Here is a 25,313-nt window from a genome sequence, read left to right as displayed (position 1 = left end):
TTCAGGGTGGATATCTGCTCCACTGTGGTCCTCCATGGGCTGAAGGGGGACAATCTGCGTCACCATGGTCTTCACCATGGGCTGCAGGGGAATCTCTGCTCCAGCGCCTGGAGCACCTCCTCCCCCTCCTTCTTCACTGACCTTGGTGTCTGCAGAGTTGTTTCTCTCATGTTTTTTCCTCAGTCCTCTTTCTCGCAGCTCCTGCACAGCATTTTTTACCCTTTTCTTAAATATGTTATCACAGAGGCACCACCAGTGTCACTGCTTGGCTCAGCTTTGGCCAGCAGCAGGTCCATCTTGGAGCCGACTGGAACTGACTCTGTCTGACATGGGGGCCACTTCTTGTGTCTTCTCACAAAAGCCACCCCTGCAGCCCTGCACTACCAGAACCTTGCCACGTAAACCCAATACATACATACATATTCAGCACAGCAAATAAGTTCTGTTATTTGAGAGGATAAATTGCAAGTCAAACTTGCCTGGAATTGTTGATGAGAAATGCCTCATAATTGAGGATAAGGATTCTTACAGTGTGTAGGAGCTCCAAATGATGGTACAGTCTCTCTGAAGAAATATCCAGCATGTTATTTAATTATTTGCTATGCAAATAAACATGATGTGAGGTCTTACATGCCTAAAGTCTTTTGACATTCCTGGGAATATTTTTGAAGAGGGTGAGTTCCAAAGTAGTCTATAATGTGCTGGGTTTTTGGAAGTATTCAGCTTGGGGAGGAGTGGCTGGAGAGCTGCCTGGCGGAAAAGGACCTGGGGGTGTTGGTTGACAGCTGGCTGAATATGAGCCAGCAGTGTGCCCAGGTGGTCAAGAGGGCCAATGGCATCCTGGCTTGCATCAGGAATAGTGTGGCCAGCAGGACCAGGGAGGTGATAGTGCCCCTGTACTCGGCACTGGTGAGGCTGCACCTCGAGTACTGTGTTCATTTTTGGGCCCCTCAGTAAAAGAAGGACACTGAGGTGCTGGAGCGTGTCCAAAGAAGGGCAACAAAGCTGGTGAAGGGTCTAGACAACAAGTCTTATGAGGAGCAGCTGAGGGACCTGGGGTTGTTTAGTCTGGAGAAGAGGAGGCTGAAGGGAGACCTTATTGCTCTCTACAACTACCTGAAAGGAGGTTGTAGCGAGGTGGGGGTCGGTCTCTTCTCCCAAGTAACAAGCGATAGGACAAGAGGAAACGGCCTCAAGCTGCACCAGGGGAAGTTTAGATTGGATATTAGGAAAAACTTCTTCACCGAAAGGGTAGTCAGGCATTGGAACAGGCTGCCCAGGGAAGTGGTTGAGTCTCCATCCCTGGAGGTATTTAAAAGACGGGTAGATGTGGTGCTTAGGGACATGGTTTAGTGGTGGACTTGGCAGTGTTAGGTTAACGGTTGTACTCGATGATCTTGAAGGTCTTTTCCAACCTTAACGATTCTATGATTCCATGATTCTGTATTAGTGCTGTTACTCTTTTGAAAGTTCCCATTGCTTTGGGTGCTGAAGAATGAGAAAAATGAGATATGAAGTGGTTTATAGATTTGTGAGATGGTGGTAGAGTCCTGGCTCTTGCAAAAGCTAGGCTGGCTTACTGGTGAGTGGTACCATCTCGCAGCTTTTCTTGTTTCCCTCTTTTTTGAGGGCAATAACTAAGTCTGCTGAAGTGCCCTGGATAGCAACTCTGTGCAGTCGCCGATCCTCTCTTCTGTCCTTTCTCTCCTCTGGTTTGATCTGTTCAGGGCTTTGTTTCTCTCTTGTGCACTTTGTACTTGAAGATCTAGGTTTTGCTCTGCTGTCTATGAGATCTCTGTATGAGAGGGAGGGCTTCAATCTCTTATGTGATACCATGGTGTCATGGGATTTTCATGTTAACTGTAGTAGAGAATAGTGGGAATACCACAATGTCAATTAGTCCCTGGAAAATAGAGATTTCGTTGCAACTGCTACAACAGAGACAGATTAAATTTCCTGTGTTAAAAAATGGAGGTTTTTTTTTTTTTTTTTTTAAGTTAACACCTGAAGTTGTGATAACTACTATTTGCCCACCTGAAACATTTCCCTCTATAATTAGCTTAATGTATTTCCACATGCTAGAATGTTTCCTTTGGATGTGAAATGAAGGAGGCCCAAAAAATTTTATGTAGCAGCTTAAGGATTGTATTTATATATCTCCAACAATGCTGTTTGTACTCCCTTCCTGAACAATAACTGACCACAGTGAATTTTAAGTAAGCTGGTTTTTTTATTGCATTTATACACTTCCCATAGAACTGAGCAGTATCTATTTCTGGCAAACACAAATATCGATGTGGTGTTTTTTTTTGGGTGTTTTTTTTTTTTTTTTTTTTTGCTTGTATCATAGACTTGCCCTCAGCAAACTTAAGCAATTACAACATCACCGTGGTGGAAGGAAAGAGCATCACATTGTACTGTGATACTACTGGAGGGCCGCCCCCTAATGTATCCTGGGTGCTCACTAATCTTGTTTCAAACCATGAGGTAAGTTTCATGTTCAAATACATGGCAATTCAGAGACAAGACATCTGCCAAAGGATGAAATAAAGCCTTGTCTCTAATTAACTTTTTATAAAAAATATGAAATAGTAAATTAATGTTAGGATTACATTTATTTTCCAATTACTTTCAATCCATGGTGACTGCTGCAGTGCTTTTGGAAAATGGCAAACATTCATTCCTCGAGAAACTGATTTGCACTTAAGTATTTGGATGTTTTTTTGTAAATGAGAGTACTGTAATTTCATGGAAGTAATGTAGCGAAACAGGATACTGAAGCTTAAGTACTTTCTTATTATCACAAATACCTGCATAGAGAGGACAAGTCCAATCTACTCTGTGAGAAAAGCTTTGTCTCTCTAATTTTATTTTATTTTTTTAGGCCAAAAGCTTGGTGTGCTGGAACTTTGGTTGTAAATATTAATTACTTTGTGGTTTGTTTCATTTTCCTTTAACAAAACAAAATAACAAGAGAGTCATGAAAGTCAAAGTCAAGGTTTTACTATGGAAAAATTTTCTTACAAAGTATGAAAATGTTTCCTCAACCCATCCAGACAGTGGGAATTTTGCTTCCTGAGATCCTGGTATTCTGTGTACCTGCCTTAGACTGTGTATGCAGTGGAGATATACTGATTAAGTTCTTTCTGATGGAGGTGTTGATAAGGAGAAGCATTTAAGCAGGTCTTCAACATGCAGCTGTTGACCTCCTAAATTGCCATTATTTACACTGTGCAAGACCCTCTGTTATTTACAATTTTATGGCATCGGCTCCCCTGCATTCATGAGAGTACAGACTGCCTAAAGCTTTCTGGTCTGTACAAAGTGCGTGATGTGTACTTCTAAAACTGTTCCTGCAGTATGAAAGGGACAGGACATCTGGGGTCTCTTAACCTCTGCACTTTCTTCACTGAGATCATTACATTAGGCTTATGTAGAATTTGACTAGCCTGTCTTTCAGCTTTCATAAGAGCTTTGCAGAACTCTAGTTTTATTTTTAAACTTTTCTCTAATGTGTAAAATTACCCAAATGCATCTGTTATCAACATGAACAAAAAATTAAAACAGTTTGAGGAATTTATGCAGTTGTGTTTTTTTTCTTTTTCTTTTTTTTTTGAGTCATGAGCCAAGACAAATGTGGGATATTGTTCAAAAAGTAAGATCACCTCATTTTTTAACCTTCCTGTCTTTCAAATGCCATGTTCAGTTTGCTTTGAGCTTTCCTGAAAAGCTTTTTTATCCTGACATAACTTTGTGAGAGGGGCTTATAATATAGCTGTAGAGCACAGTAGTCTTTTCAGTAGCAGAAGAATGAGTGCCTTTTAAAGCTCATTTGCCATTCACAACTTTCCTTTTCTGTGAGTTTTGGTTTTGGTTTCCTTTTTCTCACTTCCATATCTTTGTTTCTGCCTCCCTTTTCTTAACCTCCTATGCTGCTTCTGCCTGTTTTTCTTTCCTGTTTTACAAAGAGAAATGTTAGCAAAAGTGAAAACCAAACTTCAGTCCTGCAACATTAACCACATGCTCAGCTTTCATGCTGATGGATAAGTTGGTTAATGTCAGTTAGACTTTTCTTCCTATATGTTTCAGCCTGAACCTGCAATTGAAGCCCTGTGCTTTGACTCCTGCTTTGAGGACTGCTCACCTCTGAGAGTTGCACATGGAGAAATGTGCATCGGGGTGTTGGCTTTTCCACTCCTCCTGCCCCAGTGTCACAGTGAAATCAATGGGACATTTGACTTAAGTGGAGTTAGGGTGTCATCTTGATATTTAAAATTCTGGTCCTGCAATCCTGTATGCAGGAGTGTTCCCACGTCCTCATTGTCTACCACTGAAAGTCACTGTGGTTTAACAGGTGCAGCATATCATTTGCTTGTGTTCTGTGCAGCATCAAAGCATATGTGTACAATAAGTATCCCAAAAGGCGTTTTTTTAAACAATCATCCTAATTGTTGTTTATTTTCTAAATTTGTTTTGGTTCCTTTCCTTTTTAATAAAATAATCTTGCATTTTATGAAAAATTCAAGTATGGAAATAGTAATTATTTGGCTGTCATTTTAAGGACCTCATTTAAGATAACAGAGGCTTTAACAACTAGCTTTGCTAGCTGGTATTATTTTTTTAAAATCTTTGTAATTACTTTTTGCTTTGTTTTTGTAATTAATTTTTGTAATTTACTTTATGCAGTGTAGCATAGCTGCATATTTAATATATAACATTTAATGCACTGAACTTTCTGTAAATCATAATTCTTACCTCAATTAGCCTGTGCTCAAGCACAGTAAAACAGCACTCGGGCAGTAGTTCAGTTAGTAGAAGGGGCATACTCTCTTGTGGAAGGTTCCATGATAGCAAGAAGCTTTTAAGAATCATTTGGCTAAGGAGGAGGGAGAAGACACATTGTTGTCAAGGTGCAGTAGAGCTCAGAAGGCAGTTGTAGAAGAGATGTCAAGCTAAATGTAAACAAAAGAGATAAGAGTAAAGTGAGGACTGAACAGAATATAGGAAGGAATAAAAAGATTAAAGAGATTAGAGATAGACCATAGAAATCAATCATGAAACTGAAGAGAGGGATAAGAAAGGGAATAGGTGCAGAAAAAAACATTTGTGCAGAGAGAAAGAGGTGTCAAAAGAAGGGAGAAACAGAAAGTGACATGGTGGAAAAATGAATGAGTTTTTGGGGCTTTGAATCCACTGCTACTGATGGTTACAATTGGTTCTGTAGGTGTTTTGCATCTGTTTGGATAAGACACCAAAGTAATGCTTTGATTAATTACAGTTTGATACAGCTAAAAGGAAGGGAAAATGGAAAATGCTGTTGAACTGTGGCCAATGGTTCCCCCTCTCTCCATTGTTTCTTTATGCCATATTTGACACATCCATATTTTTTGATCATTTGTAGAGTGACACAAGTAAGAATCCTGCCTCGCTAACCATAAAGAACGTTTCATCTGTGGACAGCGGACTGTGGATTTCTTGTGTAGCAGAGAATATTGTAGGAGAGGACCAAGCCTCTGCCGAGCTCACAGTATTCTGTACGTAAGCAGGCTAAACCACATTACCAATTACTATTTTGGGTATAAATATTTGTTGGGCACACGGGTTGTTGTAACAGAAACACCCTTTAAGCATGTGAACTATCTATTGCAGTTAATTCTGGGAATAGCCCAATGAGCAGTTGTTATTTTTACCTTTTTCTGCTCTGAGTTCTTCTGCAAAAATTATGTTTCTAAATGCTTTATCTTCCAGTCTGAGCAATCTGTAAGTAAATGTCTGAAACCCCAAATACTCAGTGGTACTGTCAGTGTGAACGGATTTGTAATGATGTGCATATACATACACACTATCTTAATTCCTAAGAAACATGAATGCGTCAAAAGTCATAGAAATTATTTATAATAAACTACAAATTTTAAAGTTTTTTTTTACTAAACCAACAATTGCTTTGTTCAAAAATTAATACACTTGCATCATTTATTCTGCCAGATGCAAATTTATTTGTCATAGCTTTGAATAATTATTTGTCAGGGCCAAGGAAGGGGGAAGGGACATGTAGTATAGAAGCATTGGCTTCTTAGATCTGAGATTCCAGCCTGAATTCATTTTATGTGAAATATGTTTTCGCAAGTTGCAACCCTCTGTTTAATTGAAGATGGGAATGGAACACTTTGTAGATGGAAATTTTTTTTCAGCATGTGCTCATGACAGTAAACTTGAGAAATCACTCTAGAAGCACTTAAAATGTTTTGTAGGTGGAAATTAGATATGTAATAGCTATGGAAAGGGACATAAACTAGAAATGTTTGAACAGTGTAAATGAGATGATTGTGAGATTGGCACTGTTATGAGTGATAAAAGGGAGTATAACTAGATAAAATTGGATGCAGTTAAGAATGAATATCAAGGAAAACTTCCTAACAGCAAAATAACGTGCAAGGTGTTGGAATAGTCTCCTGAGGGAAACAGAAGTCTGTAAACTTGAGGCATTTAGCATGTTTGAACAAAGAATGAGAAAATGTATAGTAGAAAATGTTCCTTCCCTGACAGAAGAATCCAGGGAATGAAATCACCTGTTCTGGCTTTGATTTTTTTAAAGAAGTCACCTGAAAGTTTGGATTCCTAGCTGAATATATTTCCAGTACTACTTGCTTTTGGCTAACTTTTAAATATTTGTAATACTGTTTTGTTCCTTCGGCACTCCTCTGTGCCATTTTTTCAGCACAGTAAAGCTAAAATTTCCCCATCTCCCTTCTCAGTGATCTGGTAACTTTCCACACCTTGCAGAGTAAGTGATTTAATGAGGGTTCACACTTTGAAACTAGGTTGTTTTGTTTCTTTCTAAAGAATGGCTTCATTTCAGTTGTGAGCACAGTACCCAAGGCAGAGCAGGTGGGCTTCCTGTGTGAGTATCCTCCAAATAGGTATAATTCCTTCAAGTAGAATCATAGAATCATAGAATGCTTTGGGATGGAAGGGACCTTTAAAGGCCATCTAGTCCAACCCCCCTGCAATTGGCAGGGACATATACAACTAGATCAGGTTGCTCAGAGCCCCATCCAACCTGTCCTTGAATGTTTCCAAGGATGGGGCATCTACCACCTCTCTGGGCAACCTGTTCCAGTGTTTCACCACCCTCATCGTGAAAAATAGTAGTGAAAAAGTAGTGTATTTTAGCATTGATAACCTGAGAAAAAAAAGACGTTGGGGATATTCTGATGTTCTTCACTCTTTTTTTCCCAATATAGTTGCACCAAATATCACATTTATTGAATCTCCAACCCCGGACCACCACTGGTGTATTCCATTCACTGTGAAAGGGAACCCTAAGCCCACATTGCAGTGGTTCTATGAAGGGGCTATACTGAATGAGTCTGAATACATCTGTACTAAAATACATGTTATCAATCAAAGTGAATACCACGGCTGCCTTCAGCTTGACAACCCTACCCATCTGAACAATGGTGCTTATACCTTACTAGCAAAGAACGAGTACGGAGAGGATGAAAAATGGGTTAATGCTCATTTCATGTCAGTGCCTGGAGATGGTGAGTATAATTTTTTTTATGTTAGCAATTGCAAATTGACAAGAATGTGGAGACAGTGCTCCTGGCCAGACTACCTATTTTGGAGGAAGCTTTTTATACGCATGTTTTTTTCTCTGAATGAATGTCTTCAAGATTAGTTGTAAAACAATAATTTTTTTTAACATTTGTTCTTGTTTATTGCTTTTCAAGGGAGGCCATGCTAGTGCTCTCTAAATCTTCCCTTTGAGTAACCATCCTCAGTGCCAGTTAAGGCTAGTAAAAGATTGCTGTTTCTGAAGTGTTTTCTTTAGCCTCAGTTCTGATCCTGGAAAGCACTGAGTACCAATTCAGTCACTCTGCAAGTTTTCTACACTGTGTACAAGTGCAACTAGGCAGTGTATCCAAGGGCACAGGGAGTATGCCTACATAGCATCTAGTGCATTGATGCAGAATCAGTAATGCAGTCCAGTGAGTTGATGATAATATATTGTGTAGGACACTAGAGGGAGCTGGATAGAAAACAAGTAACCCAGAGGCAGGATGGACCACCTCTCAGGTCCTCACAGGCGTTTAGACATCCAATTCCCATTCATTTCGATGGAGGTTGGGCATCTGCATGCCTAGGAATATCTGTGCTCAAGATGGTTATCTTCAAATGTATGCATCTTATGCTGCTCTAAAGGCTCCAGGTCAGACCTCCTAAATGCTATGTGAGCAGTCTCAAGTTGGACTAATTCACTGAACTGCAGGGACTACTGTAAGTATTTAATGTACATTGTGGTTTGATCTTTTCCCACATCTTCAAAACCATATTTGAAGTGACTGTAAGAATGTGAAGGCGTACATGTAAGTGCATTGCTGTATGTGAAAAAAATGAGTGGACCTTGAGTGGAAATATAGGTGTGGTTTTGTGCAAATAATTGCAGAATCATATCTGAAAAAATGAGCATGTGTATACTTTTATCTTTTTAACCATGGGATAGAAATAGCCTCCCTCTTTTTTGAAACAGCAATATGCAGTGCTAATGTTATGTGACAGAAAAAAATGTGAATATTTAAAATCCCTCTCCTACATTGTAGGCTACAGACAGTAAAAAGATGTTCTGTATTTAACATTTGTTCCTATCAGCTCAGCCTGCTACAGGGAGAGAGATGGCAAGTCTTTTTCTTTCCCACCCTTAGAAAGAGAAGGTGAAGAGCTGATATAATTGGGCTCTATTTTCTCCTGCTGTTCTTAGTAGCTCCTCTCTTCTTTTTTCTCTACAGTCCTTCCTTAAATAGACTCATTACAGAAACAGGTCATGGTTTCAGCTACTGGCATTCTTTAATGCTACATTATAACAGTTCAGTAAAACAGTTCACCTCATAGATATTCTGTATACAATGGAAGTTCTCTTACACTCTGATTATTTAATATGAATTTGGCTTCATTTTCTTAACAGAATAACAGTTCCTCTAATACATTTATAGGAATTTATCGTTTTTTTCTTTTAATGTTCCAGTTTTCTTTTATCCTTGTCCTCTGTAAGCTGAAAATTTCCCAGTTGTGGCCTTTTAAATTAAAGGTATCCTCCCAATTAGAAAGACAGCATTATTTATTTGTTCCTTCATTTTTATAAACATATGCATTATAAGTCTCCAAGATAATCTACGTTGTGTTCAAACTGGACTACACACAGACAGGATGTAACTGCATTAGAAATCAATTTGTGTGTAGGGGATGGCACCAAACCAGTCTTAAAAATTAACAGCAGGGGAAATGACTTATCTAGTTAGCCTCCTCAGTGCTGTTTTTATTAGTGGGGCTTTTTCCTGTAAGACTTATGGTACTGAGCTTTATAATATTCTACAACATTGTTGTCTCCTCTATTGAAGGTGGCATAAAAATAAATGTTAAAAAACTAGCATCCTCTATGCATCGTATTACTTTTTTTCTTTTTTTTACTATTACTATTTAAAGCACTGTCAGGATTTTTCAGGCTTTTTTCGGATCTTTCAGGCTTTTTCAGCGCTGTCGTTACTGTGTGGTATCTCCTTTTGGCCCACATATCGTACAATGAAGCATAAAGATTAGGTCCATGCTCTGGTATTATGTTCATTTCCATGCCTTCATGACTGAATTAAATACCAGCCCTGATGTTTCATGGGGTGGGGTATCCTGACTGAGCTTTGAACTGATTCTCTGGTTATTAAATCACTTACAGGCAAATGCACTGAAGATAAAAATAAAAACAAATTAAAAAAACCTTCACCTATAAACTATATGTCTATTTAAAATAAATACGACAAAATCCGAAGCATGTTGTATCATCAACAGCCTAATACTCTACTTTCAAAATTGCATCAAGCATGATGAAGACAGGATTTGTGCTAAGATGCTCTCAGCTTCCAGCATGCTACTTACAGAACATTTTTCAAGGGATGGAGAATGCAAGCATAAAGGAGAGGAAAGCATGTACCACAGTGGGATTTGAGTCAAGTTAATTTAATTTTAAAAATAATGTAATTAAAATAAATAAAAACATTAATTAATTAATTATTAATTTATTAAGTAATAATTATTATAATATATAATACATAATCGTATGGTATAATAATTAATTATTATATAAATTATTAATTAAATTTAAACTAAAATAAATTTAAAATTAATTTAATTTTAAAAATTTCACATTCTGTCAGCTAGATTTTTAACTAGTTTTAATCTGCTAATCTTCATGGATTCCAGTGAAGCTGTTCTTGCTGAGGATAATTTGACTGTTTGAGACTACGTTGCAGCAAACGCTAAGCAATAAACCGCTGTGTTTTATTCCAGAGGCTGTTTCCATAATTGATCTATAACAGCTAATGAGTGCTGGAGAGATTTTTACCAATAATAACTCTTCTAAGTAAAATCATTCATCTACCAGCCCTCTACTCTAAAATTCAGCTGAAGGAATTCAAGTCATGTAGTATCTTGTCATAGTATAATGTTAGATATGCATAGTAGTATCCTGCTGGTTTGGCATAACACTTGACTATGTTGCACAAGTATTTTTTTGGGTTGAGTCTTTTGCTGCTGCTTTATTTTGAAAATGACAACTTTATAAAGAAAGAAGCAAGCAAACCAAATGTAGCTGAGGCAGTTTATAAAGATGAGTGAATAGGATATGTCTGTAATATTTTATTTGCACAACAACCTGTTCTAACAGGGACCAAAACAACAATGCTGTTCTTTGCGTTAAAAATAATTGCATGTAAACATGCAAAATTACTGTGGTAAAGTTTAATGTTAAAATAGATTCAACCAATGTTTTGATGATGTTTTTATGTAGGGAATACTACATAGAAATTTGGGGTTGGTCCGACTTCTTGATTTTTTCAACTTTATTTCAAGTGAAGTATTTAGTTATATAAAAGGCATTTGAATGGAATAGATGACTTCCTGGTTTATATGTCCCTAGCAGGAATTACAGGTTAAACCAATCTGATTATTTTATCCCATTTCCAGTAAACAGTAATAAAAATGTTGTCATTTAAGTCAGGAGTAAAGGCCTAGGAAGTCTGGGGTTTTTTTTCTTCAGATTATGAGAAGTAGGACTCATACAGAAGGTAAACTGGTTCTTTCATCAGCTGAATGTTTTATACTGGAAAAACTGAATCCATGCAGGTTTATGGACAAAAAACCCTGGTCAGAACTTGCTTGAGGACAGATAGTGGTACACACTTATTTCACTTGTTATTTATTTCTGCAGATTGACATGACCATTCTCATGGGGTGTCTTAATCTATATCTCTGGGTGCTAGAATATCTTCAAATGCATTTAAAAATGAACCTAATTATCTGCTGCCATTTTGCGAATAGGTTGCAACTCTTATTTTATATTTTCAGCACAGATTCTCATGCTGTTGAAATAAGCAGAAACAACTGTGTTCGGTCATACTTCACAGTGGTTTTATGCCAGTGTAATGTCAGTGGTATGGAATTACTGTATGGTACTATAAACAGAATTATGCTTTTTGAAGTTTGATTCATCTTTAGAGGTTTTAACTATCTATTAATTTTATTACCAAACCAACAACAAAAAAGAGTAAATATGCTACATAAGGCATGCTATAAATACATTACAGACCAGGATGAACGGGCATGTTGAAATATAACACAAGTATCTTTCAAAGCATGAATAGACTAATAGTATACTAACTTCAGTGTGTGTTATACTCACATGTGTGCTTAGCCTTACATATGTGCAGTAATTGGAAAAAGCTGCAAACTGGAACTAGTAAAATTTAGAAAAGTATATACTAGACAGGTATCCAATTTGCTTGTGTAAAGGCTGGCTTCTCTAGTTTCTTTGCATATGGGAAATATTATTCTTTCAATAAGAGTTCTGTCTGTGGATCAGGTGTGCAGCTGGCTTCTTGGGAGCATCCTCTAACAGCATCCTCTAGCCTTTAATTTGCCACAATGCTGCAGCTCTAAACCAGTTTGCTCTCTCAGTGATTTAACTGCAAATTTTTTGACCAGCTAAAAGTCAGTTATTGTAACTCCCACTGAAGTCTGCTTCCACTTAATGTCAGGGAGAATTTTACCATTGATTTTCAACAAGAATAGTTACTGTTGGACTTATTCCAGATATACATTAGCAGCAGAGAGCAGAATTTTGCCCATTTGGTAAATATGCCTGCTTTTACTAGAGCAAATGCCCTGTGTATTATCTGTTTCACATGAAGCAAAGCATTAACGTTTCGGATAGCTCTAAAATAATTGTAAATTACAGTACAATATATTGATGTTGCTTTGCATTTGTGTAGGTACTGACCATTGCTATTGCAAATAACATGTAAGCTCTTAAAAAAAATCCTAAAGAAACTCTTATTCTTCCAGCATTTGCAATCTATTTACAAAGGCTTTTTCTTTCTGTTTTGTTTTGTTTTGTTTTATTTTGTTTTGTTTTGTTTTTTTCTCCATGCACAGGTAGTGGCCCAATTGTGGATCCAGATGTTTATGGTATATATTTGATTTTCTTTTCTTTTAATGATAGAAATAAAGGAATTCAAACCACTAAAAGATTGAATGTCAGGCTCAGTTAAACTGAAATGGCACATATTATAGCACAATTCTAAAAGGCACTTTGTATTGTTGGTTCTTTTCCTGACTTATATTTTTAAGATAGATAAATGAGGGCAATTTTTACTTACGCTGCTGCTTTTGATTCAGATTAGCATAAATCCACTGCTACTGATGGTTACAATTGGTATTGTAGGGTGACAACTGTCCGATGTAGCACACAGGCATGAGATTTTGTGAACCTTCCAGAGGCATTTCTTGGAGGAAAGAGAGTTCATGATTTCTCCTTATATAACTTATTTTTTCAGGGATGATTCCATACTTGTTTTGCCTCCAAAAATGTACCCCTAAATTCCCCTTAAAAATTAGTTTGGCACAAGTGAGTTTTCCTGTAGGTAATTTTTCTCTGTCCTCTCATTTGTACCTTCCTTTATTCTCTCTTGCATAAGCAGAACATCAACTCAGTGATATCTGAGAGAAAATTTGATGACACAGTGTTCAAGTTATTTTTTAGTTAAGAAAAATATTTTAGACTATACCTATTGAAAGCCAATATGCATTATAATAGAAGCTGCAAACTGAAAAACAACTGGCTAGTTTTACATAATAGTTCTGCTATACTTCTGCTGAGCATGAAAGTACATCCTAACCAACACATCCAAAACACCCTTTAGCTTCCAGCAGAAGCTGGATCCTGTTTGGAGTACTTTTATTTGGACAAAATGGCCCATGAATCAAGTTTCCTTAAGCTGATTTAAATGTTATTACTCTGATTCCATGTCATTAAACTTTAGCAAATGTGCATTTGAAGCATCAATTTGGGTTTAAGTGCTTAGAAATACTAAAACATAGCTTCCCCTCCCTCTCTTCCCAATTTTTTTTTTGAGGGGGAGGAAGAGGTGATGGCTTGCACAGTTTCCTACGTGTGTTGTGTTATATATGTTGTATACATTAAGATTTTGAGTCTGAGCTGTTTATCAAGGTCCTGATGTATGTGTATGAGTACTGTAATTCAGTTGACTGGTAGATTTGGTTAAAATGTGTGCTTTGAGTTGTGCAAGTGAATCACAACCTGCAAGATCTAGTTCTGATGAAAACAATATTCCTTTTTATTTCTGGCTTTTCTTTCTACTTTTTGAAATTGCTGCCTTTGATCTTTGTTTCAGTGACTTAGTGCTTGCTTTGTGCAACACTTTGTAATCTGGAGTGTTTCCTTAATTATTCCAAATTCACAAGTCCAGTTGGTGAGATGAATAAATAAGGCTAAAAAGTCTAGAAACTGTTATACTTCTTGGGAAAACCACTGCATGGTTGATTGTGGAACCACCTGGGAATTAGCTCCTCCTAGAGAGTGAGCATTTCTGATGACTTCTTTTCAGACCCTTCAATCTGTATGCTAATCTATTTACCCCAAGTTTAGATTATGTTGGAAGCAAGATTTAAAGGTCTCCTTCCCTACCTCCCTCCTCCTGCTGTTCTCCCCTTTAAAACATATTTTTCAGACTCCTATGCTAATCATGCTGCAAATTTGCACCATGTAAAGGGTAAAGACAGCTGCAGAGGGTTTGATCCTGCAGCATGCTACACGATATCTATGTGTTTGTAAGTGGCTTGGATCCTGGCAAAGTCAGGGTGCTTGGACAGTGCCCTAGTGCTTTAACAAACTCAGGGGAGTTCATCTTAGAATCATAGAATGGTTTGGGTTGGAAGGAACCTTAAAAATCATCTAGTTCCAACCCCCCTGACATGGGCAGGGATACCTTCCACTAGACCACGTTGCTCAAAGCCCCATCCAACCTGGCCTTGAACACTTCCAGAGAGGGGGCATCCACAACTTCTCTGAGCAACCTGTTCCAGTGCCTCACCACCCTCACAGTAAAGAATTTCTTTCTTATGTCCAATCTAAATCTACCCTCTTTCAGTTTAAAATCATTGCCCCTTGTCCTGTCACTACAGGCCTTGGTAAAAAGTCTCTCTCCATCTTTCTTATAAGCCCCCTTTAAGTACTGGAAGGCTGCAATAAGGTCTCCCCAGAGCCTTCTCTTCTCCAGGCTGAACAACCCCAACTCTCTTAGCTTGTCTTCATAGGAGAGGTGTTCCAGCCCCCTGATCATCTTTGTGGCCCTGCTCTGGACCCACTCAAGCAGGTCCATGTTTTTCTTATGCTGGGGGCCCCAGAGCTGAACACGGTACTCCAGGTGGGGTCTCAAGAGAGCAGAGTAGAGGGGGAGAATCACCTCCCTCAATCTGCTGGTCACACTTCTTTTGATGCAGCCCAGGATATGGTTGGCTTTCTGGGCTGCAAGCGCACATTGCTGGGTCATGTTGAGCTTCTCATCAACCAACACCCCCAAGTCCTTCTCCTCAGGGCTGCTCTCAATCCATTCTCTGCCCAGCCTGTATCCATGTTTGGGATTGCCCTAACCCAGGTGCAGGACCTTGCACTTGGCCTTGTTGAACTTCATGAGGTTCGCACAGGTCTACCTCTCAAGCCTGTCAAGGTCTCTCTGGATGGCATCCCTTCCCTCCGGCGTGTCGACCACACCACTCAGCTTGGTGTCATTGGCAAACTTGCTGAAGGTGCACTCAATCCCACTGTCCATGTCCCTGACAAAGATGTTAAACAGCGCAGGTCCCAATACTGACCCCTGAGGAATGCCACTCGTCACTGATCTACACTTGGACATTGAGCCGTTGACCGCAACTCTTTGAGTGTGGCCATCCAGCCAATTCCTTATCCATCAAGTGGTCCACCCGTCAAATCCATGTCTCTCCATTTTAGAGACAAGGATGTCATGCGGGACAGTGTCAAATGCTTTGCACAAGTACAGGTAGATGATGTCAGTCACTCTTCCCTTATTCACCAATGCTGTAACCCTGTCGTAGAAGGCCATCAAATTTGTCAGGCACGATTTGCCCTTAGTGAAACCATGTTGGCTGTCACCAATCACCTCTCTGTTTTCCATTTGCCTTAGCATAGTTTCCAGGAGGATCTGCTCCATGATCTTTCCGGGCACAGAGGTGAGACTGACTGGCCTGTAGTTCCCTGGGTCTTCCTTTTTTCCCTTTTTAAAAATGGGGGTTATGTTTTCCCTTTTCCAGTCACTGGGAACTTCACCAGACTGCCACGACTTCTCAAATATGATGGATAGTGGCTTAGCAACTTCATCCGCCAGTTCCCTCAGGACCCACGGATGCATCTCATCAGGTCCCATGGAGTTGTGCACCTTCAGGTTCCTTAGATGGTCTCAAACCTGATCTTCTCCTACAGTGGGCGGTCTTCATTCTGCCTTTGCCTTCTGTGACTTGGGCAGTGTGGCTTGAGCACTTGCCGGTGAAGACTGAGGCAAAAAAGTCATTGAGTATCATAGAATCATAGAATGTCCTGAGTTGGAAGGGACCCACAAGGATCATCGAGTCCAACTCCTGTCCCTGCATAGGACAATCCCAAAATTCACACCATATGTCTGAGGGCGTTGTCCAAATGCTTCTTGAATATTGTCAGGCTTGGCACCGTGACTACCTCCCAGGGGAGCCTGTTCCAGTGCTCCACCACCCTCTGGGTGAAGAACCTTTTCCTAATATCCAACCTAAACCTCCTCTGGCATATCTTCCTGCCGTTCCCTCGGGTTCTGTCATTGGTCATCAGGGAGAAGAGATCAGCGCCTGAGTACCTCAGCCTTCTCCATATCCCAGGTAACCAGGTCTCCCATTTCCTTCTGGAGAGGGCCCACATTGTCCCTAGTCTTCCTTTTATCACTGATGTACCTATAGAAACTTTTCTTGTTGCCCTTGATGTCCCTGGCCAGATTTAATTCTATCAATCAGGGCTTTAGCTTTCCTAACTTGATCCCTGGTTGCTCGGACAATTTCTCTGCATTCCTCCCAGGCTACCTGTCCTTGCTTCCACCCTCTGTAAGCTTCCTTTTTGTGTTTGAGTTTGTCCAGGAGCTCCTTGTTCATCCATGCAGGCCTCCTGGTGTTTTTGCCTGACTTCCTCTTTGTTGGGATGCTTCGCTCCTGAGCTTAGAGGAGGGGATCCTTGAATATTAACCAGTTTTCTTGGTCCCCTCTTCCCTCCAGGGCTTTATCCCATGGTACTCTACCAAGCAGATCCCTGAAGAGGCCAAAGTCTGCTCTCCTGAAGTCCAGGGTAGTGAGCTTGCTGTGTGCCCTCCTCGGTGCCCTAAGGATCTTGAACTCCACCATTTCATGGTCACTGCAGCCAAGGCTGCCCTTGAGCTTCACATTTCCCACCAGCCCCTCCTTGTTGGTGAGAACAAGGTCCAGCATAGCACCTCTCCTCATTGGCTCCTCTATCACTTGGAGAAGGAAGTTATCATCAGTGCATTCCAGGAACCTCCTGGATTGCTTATGCCCTGCTGTGTTGTTCCTCCAACAGATATTGGGGTGGTTGAAGTCCCCCATGAGGACCAGGGTTTGTGAACGTGAGGCTGCTCTTATCTGTTTATAGAGGGCCTCATCCACTCGGTCTTCCTGGTTGGGTGGCCTGTAGCAGACTCCCACTGTAATGTCACCTGTCCCTGCCCTCCCTTTAATCCTGACCCATAAGCTCTCGGTCGGCTCCTCATCCCATCCCAGGCGGAGCTCCATGCACTCCAGCTGGTCATTCACATAGAGGGTGACACCCCCTCCTCATCTCCCCTGCCTGTCCTTCCTAAAGAGCCTATAGCCTTCCATTCCAACACTCCAGTCATGGGAGCCATCCCACCACATCTCCGTGATGCCAATAAGGTCGTAGCCCTGCAGGCATGCACACATCTCTAACTCCTCTTGTTTATTCCTCATGCTACGTGTGTTTGCATAGAGGCATTTAAGTTGGGCCCCTGATGAAGTTGACTTACTGGCTGGAGTGGCTGGAATTCCTTTGTGCTGCTCTTCAGGTGTTCTCCTGCTGACCTGTGATCCTTCTCCAGGCTCTGGGCATCTATTGCTGGCACTGGCATCAAACTGGTAGGAGTGGGATGGATTGAGGTTCCCCTTCCCCGGCAACTTTATTTTAAAGCCCTCTTCACCAGCTTGGCAAGCCTATGACCGAAGATGCTCTTCCCCTTCTCTGACAGATGGACCCCATCAGCCCCCAGTAGACCAGGTTTCTCAAAGCGAGTCCCATGGTCTAAGTAGGTGAACTCCTGGCTGTGGCACCAGTCCTGTAACCATTTGTTGATTTGCCAGATTCAACTGGCCCTTTCAAACCCATTCCCTTTGACTGGGAGGACTGATGAAAAAACTACCTGTGCTCCAGAGTCCCTTACTGCCGCTCCCAGGGCTCTGTAATCCTTCTTGATACAGCTCAGACTGCTCCGGCTGTATCACTGGTGCCCATGTGAAACAACAGCAGAGGATAATAGTCAGTGGACTGTACGAGGCTCGGTAGTCTCTCGGTGACATCCCTGATACAAGTCCCTGGTAAGCAGCACACCTCTCTAGAGAGTGCGTCAGGTCAGCAAATGGGTGTTTCCATACCTCTCAGAAGAGAGTCACCCACTACTATCACCTGTCGCCTTTTCTTAGTTGTGCTGGTTGTTATACGGGGAGCAGATCGGGCTGCCTTACTCAGCTCCAGCATCTCTCATGGTGTTACAGGTCTTTCCTCTTCAGTCTGCAGAGTGGTGAAGCGGTTCTGCAAGGGCACCTCAGGCTTCAGGGAAGTCTCTTCCTCCTGCTGGTCCTTGCTGTTGCAACCATCCATTCTTTTGCTTTATTGGACCCCCTCTCTTCTGTGTGTGCCGGTGGGGGAGTTTTTGGCTGTTTGGCGGTGGGCTGTGGGTCCACTGCAGATTGCACTTGGAACCAGCTATCTAACTCCTTCTCAGCCTCCCTGATGTTACGCAGCCTTCTCACTGCCTCCTGCAGCTCAGCCACCTGTTGCAGGAGGTCCTCCACCTGGGCACACCTTTTGCAGGCAGGTCTGCTGCCTGTCTTTGCCCCAGGAGAAAGGTCTAGGCTCTTCCTGCAGTCTGAGGACTGCACTGCAGCCTCTCCCTTCAGCAGCTCCATCTGGGTGGAGGCATCGGCCACCACTGGGGTAGATGGTGCAGACCCCCCAGCCAGAGCTGCAACCTTTGCTCTCAGATGAGTGCCCACCATTCTGCCTTGAGGGTCACGTAAGATGAGTGCCCTTGACCTGTGCAGATGGTCACAGAATGGTGCCTGGTTTCTGGGTTATATGTACTTCAAGTCTCCCACTTACCTTCAAAGAGGCGCCCTCCCTGCGCACCCTTCCGTGCGAACTGCTGTGCAAACTGCCACACCATGCCCTGTTTGCCTGTCCTGTTCGCAGCGCTCCTGGTCTTTAGCGCTTGCTAGGGTTGCCTTTTGTGGGAGTTGCAAGGTATTTATAAGTGTCAGGGCACTGCAGTGCCAGTGGCTTTGTGGGGGCCAGGTGCCAAGGGTATCTTCAGGCTGGCAGGGCAGGGGGTCTTGCCAGCCAGGGCCTGTCCTGCTGCCCCTAATGAGGGAGCAGGGCAGGCTGTGGGGGCAGCTGGGGGCAGCCCCCAGCCAAGGGCATCAGGCACCTCTGTGGGGATGAGGCTTGGCTGTGGCCAGGATGGGCTGTCAGCCCGTGAGTGGGGGTCAGGATCAGGACCACTGAGGGTAACCAGGGTCAGATACAGCCCCAGGATGGCAGGGCAGGGCCATGGGGACAGGGACAGGCTGAGGTCAGGCCAGGATGTGAGCCTAAGTGTTGGGCCTGGCTCAGCAGGACCCATGACAAGGCAGGGCAGGGCTGTGGCAGAGCTAGAGACGAACTTTCTATGATGTCACCGGGGTGGGTATTGATGGCCCTGGACTGACCTGAAATGAGGCTCCTGGGCCCATGGGCAGGGGTGGGGGAGGCCCCAGGGGAGGCTGGGCAGGGCCAGTAAGGGTTGTTAGTACTCTCAGGGCCCTGACAATGGACTGGACCTTCACAGAAGAGGCAGGGGTTTCTCCCCACCTGGATATATGCAGGAAGAAGATGGAATGTGACTAGGCAAAAATTAATTGGAACAGGGTATGAAGGGTGGGTGGCCTTTCACTTCAAAGGAGCCAAAACAGACTAGAGAGACTAATCATGAGATTTCAACCAAACAGAAAAATTCCAGACAAAGAGAGCCCCTGTGTGCCCCTGAGAAACAGTTTGTGATAGATTTTCATAGCTACTGTTGTGCTGGGACTTGGTCTCTGCAGTGTGCACCGCCTGAGTTACCTTAGCCAGCAGGATGCAGTTAGGAGCTTGTGTAGGCCCTCATTGTTGTGCCTTGTGTGGGTAAGCAGGGTTTGGCTGCATGGGGGCAGGGGACTCTAGCCTTGAGTACCCTCTGCATAGAGCAAAGCCCTTTGTAGTGGGATTTGGTCTGTCCCTTGGGATTTGACCTTCAGTGCTCTGTACTTCATATGAGGTAATTTACAAATGTTTTCCATTAAATGTTTTAAAAATACTATGGGAAACAGAAGAACTGACTAGCTCACAAAAGTATGCATGATGTTTGTTGGGGGAATTCTATCCACATTGTACTTCATATGCTCAAAGCACAGAGCAATCAATCCCTAATAACTAATCCCCACAGAATCCTGTGGAAAAGACAAATAAGAGATGTTATCACAGTTTTGTATGAGAGGTAACTGAGAAAGAAAAATAAAGTGACTTGCCCAGAGCTGAGCAGGAAATCAAATGCAAAGATGGCTTCTTTGACTCCTAGTTCATGTTTTAATGCCATGCTGCTTTTTCTAATGTGGTCATGAAAATGTGAGAGACAATATGCCCCATAAAACTGAACTCCCAGGGATATTTTGCAGAATGACTCCCTGGTACTTATGACAGTACTCTTGTCTGGATCCCAGGTGCTTTACACCTTGTTTATAAAACAGCTGCAAAATGCTCCCATGCTTTAGTTGTGATTTACCTCAGTTGGTGCAGGAATATATGACTGCATAAGTTACTAGACACCAGAGAGTCTAGCCCTGAAACAATACAAGTCCCACATAGCATGAGTCAAGACGCATGACCCTGTCTGTATCAGAATGCTACGTGCCTAATCAGAATTTCATAATAAAATGAACAAGAATTCATTTAATTCAGAATTGCCTGGGTTTGGCTGGATAACTGTTGTGCATGTTTTCCTTGCCTGGCTCACCCATTTCAAGAGGCTTTGAAAATTTGGCACTAATTCAAGTGTAAATGGTTCACAGTTATACAGTGGAAAATGGCAATGCAGCACTGATGTACTGAAGTAGCCTACTTTATCCCTTGCCCTTTTTAATAATACTGCATTCAGAGGATTCATAGACCCAAACCTGAAATACTTTGCATAGTTCTCATTAGTCCTTCAGGGTATGATTTCCAGTATCATAGTATAGAAATGAACATAAACAGAACTGCAAATAGCTTCAGCTTTTGCCCCCCACTATTTACAGGTAAAATTATGAGCAAAAAAAATCCCTCTTAAAAGTTTGTATTATGGAGACAGAACAGTGAAGGCTCTTAATGTTTGTTTTCTATATTGTTGCTATTGTAAAACTACTGTAAATAAAGGGTTGGTCAAAACTATCTTAGTGAAGACCTTGCCAGAAAACTGTAAATCTTATAGCTTGAGATACTTGTTATAAACTGGGTTCTTCACTGATCAAGAGTCTAGGTGCTGCCTGCAGATGAATAAAACTGAAATCTCCTTCTCTGCTGTGGCAAAACTTGTATTCACAGTAGCAGATGGTCTGCATAGAACCTTGTCTCAGTGTCCAGGCTGTTTGTCCAAGTGGGGAATTCAGGTAGGATTTATTTTGCCTGGAGTAAGGATTGCTGCTCTTTTGCCTTTCACTACTATTTTAACCTTGCTGCATAGGAAGCTATAGACATAGGGATGCAATGCTGAGTTGAAGAATGTAAATGATAAAAGGCCAGGAAATTAAATTTGGTTTCTCATGAAAGCTCTGTAGACTAAATATGTATTTTGGCTTGAAAAAATCCTGTCCTTCAGCATGTATGGTGTAGAGCCAGAATAGACTTTGTGAGTTGATTAGACAACCTGACTGGACCAACTGTAGCACTGGTGGCAGAGGTAGCTGTATTGGTTCATATACCAAAAAAATATGCAGCCTGCTGAGTGCTTTGCAGAAAGAAAGTGTGTTTCTGCATGCATGAAGATCAAAAAGCTGGTGCAGGTTGTTGCTTGTGTTGCCAGCTGAGATCTCCAAAACAGCTTTGAGAGTTAAAGAACATAAAGGCCCTCCCTCCCCTTGCCCAGTAGCAGCTCTGAGGTTGGAAGAGTTCCTGCCTCTGTGGTTTGTGAGCTATGCCTCTGAATTTTGCTTTTTCATATTCACAGTTACAATTTCATCTGTAGACTTAGGGCACTGATTTTATTCAAAATATATAAAGAAATACACAATTAATTGCAAATTTAAATTAGAGTGCTAGAGGTGCATTTGCAATAAATGCACTTATTGCCCTTGTTTGTTTTATTTCATCTGCACACATTACAGTCATACAATTGAAACATCATGTATATTTCCAGATGCAATCATAAAAAATATTAAGTTTTTTTTATTTTAATGGATGTATCTCTAAGTTCATACATGTACTATTTAATCCTTGTTATCTCATTTGAATAATTTTGACATAAAATCATGGACTGTATATATCTGTGTTTCATTTTAAAATAATTATAAATAATTAAGCCATATTCATTCTTTTGATGTAATTGTCCTGGATTCACCCCTGCAGACCTATGAGTAACATTGTTTTGATAAATCAAATTTCTTCAGACCATCTCAGGCACTTCACTTAACTTTTTTAAAGTTTACTTGTATGACAATTTAGCATGTTAGACTGTAACCTCTATGCACACAACAGCATTTTTCATTATTTTTTTAACCTAAGAAAACCAACTATTTCGCATTTGATATCAATAAACTAGCTAAAAGGTCATCTGCCAAGTTCTTCACAGACAGATAAACAAAAAGTCCCCAAGCTAATTTCTAAGTCAGTCCTATATTTGGCTGAATACAAGGCTAGAGAAGTTCATTGTAGATGGCAGTCTTCAATTTTTAATGGGAAGTCAAAAGCACATAAAAATAGCTTTATGGATGGAGTTCTTATTTAACTCTAGTTTTTCTAATAGAAATATATATTATGATGTAGATTCCTTCTCTATAAAGCTGAATAGGGAAGCAGCTTTTTTTTTTTCAAGTCTGTCAGTCACAACACATTTGTTAAAAATTATCTGTCACAAGGATCCCCCCAAATGTATCAGGTACAATAGAAATAATGTATAATTTTCAAATTGCTCAGAATTCTGATAAGTGTTACTGTTGTTATGGTATTACAAAGCTGAAATAATAAAGACAACCCTTTCCCCTCCAAGGTTATGAAATTATAAAAGCAACCTTTTTTTCCTTTCCTAAGAGTATGAAACCACACCTAATGATCTTGGAGACACCACGAATAATAGTAATCGAATCACTTCTGCAGATGTTTCCAACAAAGAGAATGAAGATAGTATCACTGTAAGTATATACGTTGTTTCCTGATCTGTAATCTTGTCAGATTTTTTTGACTATACAACTAATGAAACTGCAAAGATTGTAATGGAACCCTAAGCTACCAGAAGACCAGAGCTATTACTATGTGATGATCAAAATCAAGAGGAAAAAAATCAGTGCACACCCCCTCTTCCCTCACTCCATTTTCTGAGAGTGGATCACTTTTCTTTCCAAGTAAAGTTGCTAATTTGTTTCATGCTTTTCTGAACAACTAACAGTAATTTGTTAGCCCAAGACTTTGCTTCTAAATTTAGCCAAGGAGAGCAACTCTTTTTTTACAAAATAACAACATTCAAGGTAACTTAAAGACTGTTGCTTTAATTCCAGTCCCAAAGTCAGCTGCTCCTCACAAAGAGGACACGGTGTAATGAACTTTCAAATTCTAATTGTGTTTTTAATGTGTGATTTCATGTAGTTTTTTGATAAGATAATTTGTAGTGGATCTTAGTATAGGCAGCTGAATTGGTGAGTCTACTCCTTTGCTGCCTCACCTATCATGATGTTGGAAATTGAATGTTAGATGAACGTTAAATGTCATGAATTGTTGGAAACTGGTAGCAGGCGGCCAGTCTGGTTAGTAGCGCTGCCTCCCTGCTGCAGGCATTGATGACTCTGCAAGGCAGCAGGCAGTGGAGAGTGTGTGCATTTGTGGTAGATTGTGAGTTGGGAAAGAAAGGAAAAGGAGGCTATGAAGGCTAAGTATTGTCTCAATACATCTGAGAGTGATGAGGGAGGAATCTGTTTTGTGCAGGTGGGAGAAAGCCTACCCAGTGTCTCTCTCCAGCGCCAATGGTTGGGGAATGAAAAGTAATAAGAATAAGGGCAGTGAGAAGGGTTCCTAAAACTTCGATTTTCTTCTGTTTCCATCCGTTAAGTGCAGTGGGGGCATAATTTTGACAGCCTTCAGTCCCTCACATTGACAATGGTTGCTTCATGGAGATAAACTTTGATAAAAAATCAGGAAGATCCCAGACAGTCTTATTTTTTCTGATAACAGAATCACAGAATAGCTGAAACTGGAAGTCACCTCTGGACATCATCTAGTCCAACCCCCCACCTGCTCAAAGCAGAGTCAGCTACAGCAGGTTGTCCAGGACTGTATCCAGTCAGGTTTTGAATATCTCCAAGGATGAAGACTCCACAGCCTTTCTGGGCAACCTGTGCCAGTGTTCGACCACCCTCACAGTAAAAAAGTGTTTTCTTAGGTGCTTTTCTTATGTGTTTTCTTAAAACATGCCACTCTGCTGAAAGGGAAAGGGGTGATGTGCATTCCCTCCCACCTGCCTTGAATGTGTGGGATGTTGAGAAAGTGGTTCTCAGAGTTGTCTGAGTCTCTATTCTCTGCAGGATAGAAGAAACCTCAGCAAGTGACTTATTTCTGTACTCTTTGATCCGAGTGCAAATGTTTCCTATTTGAAATTAATCTCTACCTAAATCATAGAATCATAGAATGCTTCGGGTTGGAAGGGACCTTTAAAGATCATCTAGTCCAAGTCCCCTGCCATGGGCAGAGACATCTTTCACTAAACCAGGTTGTTCAAAGCCCTGTCCAAACTGACCTTGAACACCTCCAATGATGGGGCATCCGCAGCTTCTCTGGGCAACCTGTTCCAGTGTTTCACCACCCTCACCGTAAAAAAATTCTTCCTTATGACCAATCTAAATCTACCCTCTTTCAGTTTAAAACTGATGCCCCTTGTCCTGTCACTGCAGGCCTTGGTAAAAAGTCTCTCTCCATCTTTCTTGTAGGTCCCCTTTAAGTACTGGAAGGCTGCAATAAGGTCTCCCCGCAGCCTTCTCTTCTCCAGGCTGAACAACCCCAATTCTCTCAGCCTTTCCTCATAGGAGAGGTGTTCCAGCCCTCTGACCATTTTTGTGGCCCTCCTCTGGACCCGCTCTAACAGGTCCATGTCTTTCTTGTACTGGGGACCCCAGAGCTGGACGCAATACTCCAGGTGGGGTCTCCCGAGAGCGGAGTAGAGGGGGAGAATCGCCTCCCTCGACCTGCTGGCCACGCTTCTTTTGATGCAGCCCAGGATACGATTGGCTTTCTGGGCTGTGAGCACACATTGCCGGCCCATATCCAATTTTTCACCCACCAGTACCCCCAAGTCCTTCTCTGTAGGGCTGGTCTCAATCCATCAGCAGGTCAAGGGAGGCTCTACTCCGCCCTCGGGAGACCCCATTTCCCAGTC

At 41.4% G+C, this 25,313-nt stretch overlaps 1 protein-coding gene across 1 annotated transcript in view; it reads left to right on the top strand.

Moving 5' to 3' along the window:
• Window positions 1–25,313, top strand: part of LOC309601796 (BDNF/NT-3 growth factors receptor-like) — a gene marked incomplete at both ends in the record, with an annotated part of 230,630 nt that overhangs the window by 50,551 nt on the left and 154,766 nt on the right. The window contains 5 exons of the mRNA XM_082334926.1: window positions 2,351–2,487; window positions 5,402–5,534; window positions 7,245–7,548; window positions 12,485–12,513; window positions 22,982–23,082. Coding sequence (XP_082191052.1) covers window positions 2,351–2,487; window positions 5,402–5,534; window positions 7,245–7,548; window positions 12,485–12,513; window positions 22,982–23,082 — 704 coding nt within the window. The remainder of the gene's footprint in view (window positions 1–2,350; window positions 2,488–5,401; window positions 5,535–7,244; window positions 7,549–12,484; window positions 12,514–22,981; window positions 23,083–25,313) is intronic.

This window comes from Platalea leucorodia (assembly GCF_965183815.1).
Source record: "Platalea leucorodia genome assembly, chromosome: W".
Classification (NCBI taxonomy): Eukaryota; Metazoa; Chordata; class Aves; order Pelecaniformes; family Threskiornithidae; genus Platalea; species Platalea leucorodia.
This window is presented reverse-complemented; position numbering and strand designations above follow the sequence as displayed.